At 32.9% G+C, this 7,650-nt stretch overlaps 1 protein-coding gene across 4 annotated transcripts; it reads left to right on the forward strand.

The window, feature by feature from the left end:
• Positions 1-3,716: 3,716 nt before the first annotated feature.
• Scp1 (Sarcoplasmic calcium-binding protein 1) lies at positions 3,717-7,558 on the forward strand. Of its 4 annotated transcripts, none has more exons than XM_077411592.1 (5): positions 3,717-4,508; positions 5,412-5,707; positions 6,397-6,526; positions 6,694-6,797; positions 7,196-7,558. In XM_077411592.1, the coding sequence occupies exons 1-5, from the start codon at positions 4,457-4,459 to the stop codon at positions 7,322-7,324; spliced, it is 711 nt and encodes a 236-aa protein (XP_077267718.1). In that variant the 5' UTR covers positions 3,717-4,456; the 3' UTR covers positions 7,325-7,558. The 4 variants fall into 4 exon arrangements, with proteins under 4 accessions (XP_077267718.1, XP_077267720.1, XP_077267721.1 ...); XM_077411594.1 differs by having other exon boundaries at positions 3,825-4,508; positions 5,541-5,707; XM_077411595.1 differs by having other exon boundaries at positions 3,838-4,508; positions 5,380-5,707.
• The last annotated feature ends 92 nt before the right edge of the window (positions 7,559-7,650 follow it).

Raw genomic sequence — 7,650 nt, forward strand, 5'->3', positions numbered from 1 at the left:
TGGGCTCGGTTTACGAATATTTGGGAGAATTTCAATACCAACCGTTACTCTGAACCAAATGAAACTCGAGATCAAGTTTAACGGATTCTTCAAGATATAGAAGTAGCTGCCAATTATCTATAAAATCTGCTCGGAGAATTGGATTAAGATCCGGTATAACGGTATATTAATTATATCAATCAATTTCATTTTTTTTTCTTGTATAAGCGTAATTCTTATATGAGTATCGAGGCGTGTTTATACAAGTAGAGCGGAATGCAATGATTCTCTTTATTGAAGATTTCAGTTTAATTTCTTAATACATCGACAAAATATTATTAAAACTTCCGTTTCCGCGTATGGATTTGAAAAATATTTTTTTATTCTTTAACAGCTATTTAATTCTTATTTATATTTACGAGAAATGTGCATCGTAAAAATAATCTTTCTCATAAATAGGCATATATCATAAATGTGTTACAAGTTAGACATTATATTTTAAATGTATCGATAGAATTGTATGAAAAAACATGATATGTCTTTGACTTTTAACATGTTAATCAAATCATAAAACGTCAATCAAATAAATATGAAAATATTATAAAGAATATATTACAGTGTAATTATATAATATAATATATAATGTTATGATATTATGAAATATATAAAATATCAAATATTATAATGTACAAAATACTTTCTAAAAAATATCAGAGAGTTTTCGAAATTATATTTAATATAAAACAGCTAAAAATGTGTGTCAAGTTATTAATAATTTAACTTAAAATATATAACGAAACATTAAATCTTAGTTTTAAGCATTCAGCTTTCGAAGAAATGTCGCGAATTATTGTACATATGTACAAACAATATTTGACCAATAATTGCAAATCTTTTCCGGTGCTCAGTTACAAAGGAGAAGCGTGGTTTTGCATGGTTCTCGTCACGGTACAATAAATTTCTGACACAAAGAGTTAATTATGCAGCACTGAGACATCTTCGAAAAGTGATGATGTACTCGAGCTAATTAATTATCTCCTCGCGGGATGAATCGCGCATTTATCACTCTCGCGTTTACATAGTTTTTGGAAGCGGATCTGGGCGTAATTATTACCGGGCTGGGCAGGTCGCCAAATAACCGTAAGCCCGATCATACGTGCGCGAAAAGTCATCCATAGCGACGTTTGGTTTGGCAGCCCGCTCTAATTTGCCGTGCAAGTTAATTCGAAAGTATCTTTTAACGTAGCATACGTATCCGATGAATTATCTTGACGTGCATCATGGCTACGAAAGATAAATTTGTCTTCAGAGTTTTCAATAATTAGCGACAAATCATAAAAGCGCTTTTGGATGCAGAATCAATCTTCGAATGTATATAATCTATTGTTTTATTATTAATTTAAAGAACAATATTCCTTCAATATTTTTTCAACAAAAATAGTGGGATGTTAATGCCCTCGAAATTGTCTGCAAGTGTAAATGCATATTCTTTACGATTTGCGCAAATCGAATATCAGTGATGGAAGTAGATAATAAAACTATATTTTTATTGTCTAATGATACTACATACGAATGGAAGATGGCTATGAAAATCCTAATCTCGAATAATAAAAAGTTGGGCAGAGTCAACATTAAATCTTCCTAGAGATCTATTCGAATTTTAAGTGAAAAAAATTGATTTTAAATTATTTAAGTGACTGCAATGGTCTTCTTACCGGTTAAAATTATAAACAGAAAATCCACTATTTTTTCGTTCTCTCGTATCATTATTACTGTATTATTTTTACGGGTAATGAAGTGAGACACGGATGAAAAATAAAACAATGCGTTTATATTCTATAGATACAGTTGTTGTCTTGCCAAGAATTACTTCACTTTCCTAGCCGTTACGACCGTGCCGTTATAATCATTCCTGAACATCTTATTCTTATATTGTTAGCAAACTAAACCGTGATTAGAACGTACATCAAAATCCAAAGAACGACATTTGAAGAGAAATTTTAGAAAAGAAGATTAGTATATTTTTTGTATATCTGAATTGTATGAATGTATAGTATATGTATTTGAATAAAAATATGTTAAAGTAAGAAACACACATTGAACGATAGAAAAATGGAAACACTAGATTTTGTAATTTAAAAAATAATCTGCCCATTTATCTATTTTTTATCGTACCTGATGTTATATAGAGTTTTGGTAATAAACGTAATCGAAACCACACACATATATAGGCTCGTGATGTCACATATATTTCCGGCCTGAAGATGTTCTCTCTCGAAGCTACCGTCAAATGCACAAATACCTACTCCCAATTCTGACACGTGAGCTTATTTACACGCTATCGGCAACAAAGAGCGTGATCACGCGTGTTTCGTGACGATCCACTGTGTCCACCGAGGACAGACCCATGTACGAAAATACATTTACGTGGAGCAAGGAGCGAGAAGATAAATCGAGGTGGCGGCGAGAGAGGCAGTCGTTGCTTCGTTGACCTCCGTTCAAATTAGAATAATGCCGAAGAGAACACCGATAGAGATGAACTGCCTGGCGGAACACGGTGGGAAGTTTTCCTGCAAAGATATGGTTAAAATGTCAAAATATAAAGTTTATACTTACAAATTTCCATTGTTATTTTAATCACAAATTATCTACCTGTAATACATTAGTATTTGAATATAATTGTAGTTGCACCTTCCGTTCACGTTTTTATTCATACATCACGATCACGAATGTGCGAATACATATTATTTTCTTTTTTTTTATCCCAAAGTTGTATTTTTATTCGCGTATTTATATTATTGTTTCTTATTTTTATTTGCGCGTATTGTTTTTTATTTCCATTTTTTTTCAACCGTTCTACTGCTGGCATCTCGTCTCTCAGAGCTCGAGGTTGTCTCATCTCAGGAATAATTGCCAAGCATCGAGAAAACGTACGTAGGTATATCTCCTGACAGCCGTGTCATACGTCGCGTGCGACATACGGCATAGCACGAGGAAAGTTCTCGGTCGAGTCCGATTTCAGCGAGACTCGAGTTAAATTCGGACTTCTTCTTTTCCTCCGATCCGTATAGGCCAGCTTATTTAGAATTTAGGTTTGCGACGGTCAACGGCACTTGGAAAGGCGGAAATAGAGCGCGGTACCAAACATTTCGTTCCGCGACCTGTACGATGCAAACGAGGAAAATATAATAGGCGGTAATTGATAGTTTTCCCTATTGTGTCATTGGAGAATATTTCCAGAAGAGTCAACAGAGTTAAGGAATAGGCTGCCATTGACCCTTTTTAAATTTCATGAAAGCCACATTTCTCTGCATGTCTATCGTGTGCACGTACATTTATTTTTAATCTTTATTGATTAAGATAAAATTAATATATATTTTACAGTATAGTGTGTATACTGAGAGAATCTGCTGACAGAATATAACGGCAGATTGGCTGTAGAACCTGAGCATAATCTATCGTTTCGTAACACTATTCAAATAGTGTGTTCCATTCAAATGTATACGAAATGACAGATTCTATTCGTTTTCTGACAACCTGCTGTCCAGATTATATCAGAGTAGACTCCGCCCGCGCCGGCAAATACGATCGAGTTTAATGCAGACAACGGATGATACCGGATCTGTTGTAATATCTGCTGCTAATCTATTGTCATATACTGCGGATAGTTTGCTTACTGGGTTCATGATACAAGATATAAGATTAAAAAAAAAAATAAGACGATTTATATTATATAAACAAAATATATTTCTTTTACGAATATGTAATTGCACGTTGCAATTGCACTTTTTTTACAATTAGTGGCAAAATTATGCGCTTTTTTTTGATAGATCTACAGACAATTGAAAGGTTTTTTTTTTATTAGACCCTTGAACAAATTCTAGGAGAGAGTTCTACAGAAAAATTGCGCTGTACACACCGTAATGGGAAGATTGTTAGGAAATGCGACAATAAGTTGGTGGTATTCGAGTTTAAATAGACAAGAGCTTCTATAAGAAACAGAGTGTTATAGAACAACTGAGATGAACGAATGTTTCATAGGACAAATTCGATGGATGTAGTAACGCCCGATACAAATTTCACCGCCGTTGTTATCATTGTTATCATCGTCACCACTACCACCACCACCACCACCACCACCACCAGCACCGCCGCCGTCACCACCAAAGTCGGAGTTTCTTTCCCGTGCAACATCATGGCCTTTGTACCCTTCCCTCAGAGGGGGTAGCCTAAGTTTAGACCCGGCGAGACTCTGGCCGAGTTCAGTATGAAATCACCATCCTCTAGAATCACTTTCTTCGCGCCAGACGTGCTTTCCGCGTGGAAGTTTCATCGCGTGCGCGTTTCAACCGGCGAGGAAGCTCGTCGTGCGCTTTAGAAAGGATTCCGTTTTTTCGGATCCTAGTGTCCAAGAATTTTACATCTCGCGAAGAAAACTAGAAAGGGAATCTGAGAGAGAAAGATTATCGCGATCACGATGGCGTACAGCTGGGATAATCGTGTTAATTTCATAGTGAAATTTCTGTACGGTTAGTAGCAGATGCAGAGGATATTGCAAGGGTAGTCAGGATAGATTCAGGGGAGGACAACAATTAGATAGACGATGTGATTGTATACGAAAAAGCCTGCACACATATACGCGCTACGAAATCGCGATATCGAAAATTAAAAATTAATGGTGATTTTTTTTGCAAAAAATAAATTAAAAAAATTTTAAATAAACAATTTTTTTTCGTATAAAGCTTTTTTTGGTGCGAAAAAATTATAAAATTTCTATATACGGTATTTATAACAAAGTAAATCGATTGTTTTCAGTCTATTAATTAATGAAATGTTCCTCTGTTAAATATATCAAATATATGTGTCGTGCAAATGCGTCCTCTTGCATTGTCTTATCTCGTCATATCTCGCGTGTTCTCCCTTTCGTCGTGTGTGTAAATCTCGTGAAATGGCAACTGGTGGTAATACAATATATATGCGTACAAGGGGTGTCTCCTAATAAGTATAAAATAAATGTATCTCGATACAATTGACAGAAAGAAGAAAGTGTAAAATGTGATTTTTTTATTATTTGTCACATAGACTGTAATGATAGATGATGTATAATAATGATTAAAAAGAAAATATCTGTTTTAATTTTTCAAGATGTGTTTTAATTCTATAGAAATCGATTGTTTTATAATTTCTTTTCTATGCAGAATGACGGAAAGAAAATAATTTTTAAGTAATCTGTAGAAAAATGTTTTAAAAACACCTTTTCGTTTATCATTATTATTACATAGAAATGTGGCAAAAAATTTTTCTGTTATATTTTTTCTTCTACTGTTAAACAATTATTTTATATTAAGTTTATATTTGTCGTGAACAAAATAAGACATCATCGTATTATTTAAAATATAGTACAGAGATAATATAAGCTTATTGTGATTAAGAAAAAGTCGACTGCAAATTGATCGGGCACGGTATACAATGCGGTAAAAGTGGGACACTTCTGTTTGTAAAAATCCAACGATCCACAATAAGTGCGTTTAGTGAGAGGAACATCCTGTATGTAACTGCAGATATTGATAACAACGGATATTTGGATAAGCACGATTTCGAGTGCATGGCACTAAGAATGACGCTGATCGAAGGCAAGGGCGAGTTCAATTACAGCCGGTACCAAGAAAATCTTCACATTATGCTCTCTTTGTGGGAGGAAATAGCCGATTTGGCAGATTTTGATAAGGTATGTCACAAGATAATGTTTCTGTATAACAAAACGGATTAACTATTTTTCTTGGCACAATTTAGGTCTTGCACCGGTTTCAAATTCTTCGAATTCTAAGAGCCGCTCAAGACTGTAACTCGAGATCATTCGCAATCTTTGTTACGAATTTTCTTACGTTCCAAGACAATTATCTAACGATCTATTAAAATCCACGTATTTTGCTTCGGTAATTTTGCGAAAATCATGTTTGATATTTGGCGAGCGCTTTCTTGGTGAAAAAATAGGTATTCAATTTTTTTTAAATAGAAAATTGACAGTTTAGATTTCACATTCAATTTTTATCGAAGATTAATTTGAAAGGTAAAACAAAGGTTACGAAAAATCGCAAAACTGGATATACAAGTACTTAAATGATTAATTGGACTTGAACGTGCGATTGATTTTATTAATTTTAAATTTACTTAATATAAAAAAAAACAAAAATAAAAGATAAAGAATTTGTAAATATAATAATTACGTTAAATAAAAAAAATTGAACTATTATACTTATATAATAATTGAAATAATTATGATAATTAAAAATATCTTTCAAATTCTGATTCGTGTATTGTTGATATATATCAATAAAAAATAGAAAGTGCTAATATTTCGTATAATATACATATTAAAAGAGAGATAAGCATTTATTTATATTATTCGCCTTCTAGGACGGCGTAGTAACGATAGAAGAATTCAAAAAGGCTGTGCAAAGTAGCTGTGTTGGTCGTTCTTATAATGATTTTCCTCAAGCGATGAAGATGTTCATCGATACCCACTTCAAAATACTTGACATGAATGGTATTGTGTAATATTTACAAACGTAAGAGATACACACACACACATTGTGTAGAATAGTGAATAAATCATAATTTTTTTCTACAAAATTAGATTAATTGAAAAAATTGACAACGAAAATTATTTGTTGAAATAACGGAGATTTTTAATTTTTATAATGTCTGTTCCAGAGGATGGCGTAATTGGTGCCGAAGAATTTCGATATGATTGTGTTTCAAGGATTGCTGTGGATAATATAGACGTCCTTGATAAAGCTTATCAAAGTCTCTTGAACGTAAGTTCAAAGAAATAAATTGATCATTTGATAAAATAAAATAACTACTTTTTTCACCTTCCCTCTTAAATCTGTGAATGAATCAAGCTTTGATATTTAAAAACTGATGCTATAAAGCAGTAGCTGTTGACCAATTTTAAATCTCAAAACATCGCAATTCAAATACACTTCATTGGAAGATGCCCATTTTTTTATTTTATGGGTAAATAAAAGATGCGCAAAATAATGATGAGGAATTATGTCAGTACAATTGTTGATTCACCAAAAAACGTTGTATTATATATATCTCATTCCATAATCATTTTAGTAAAAATATTTTAGTAAAATAAAATCTTCCAAGGCATAAAAATACATTAAAAGAAAAAATAATTACTTCAAAGTGATCATTATGTTAACAGGACGACGACAGAAAACGCGGTGGATTGACCTTATCACGTTATCAGGAATTATACGCGCAATTTCTCGGTAACCCCGACGACAACTGTCCAGCGATCTACCTCTTTGGGCCAATAGGACAAGAATCATAACTGAAATATTTGTCATTTCGAAGCGGCACGAATCTTTATATCATTGCATGTACAAAAAGATACACACACAAAAAATATATTTAACTCAATATCTGTATTAATCCTTGTAAAAATTATTGTAATAAATCGAATATTTCATTGTAATGAAAAATTTTTGCATACCATACTTCGCGTATGATAAACATTAAAACCTTAATGTTAAATTGTCTTCTTTGCAATATCACATATCGATTAATCGCTGTTTCTCCGTTATCAAGTCTTTTAACATTCATAGTAGCAATTATATAGCAATGACAAAAATTCAGAATGCAGACTATAAAGAAATA

The sequence above is a fragment of the Temnothorax americanus genome, unplaced genomic scaffold (genome assembly GCF_048541705.1).
Source record: "Temnothorax americanus isolate GAGA-0224 unplaced genomic scaffold, ASM4854170v1 Scaffold3, whole genome shotgun sequence".
Lineage (NCBI taxonomy): Eukaryota > Metazoa > Arthropoda > Insecta > Hymenoptera > Formicidae > Temnothorax > Temnothorax americanus.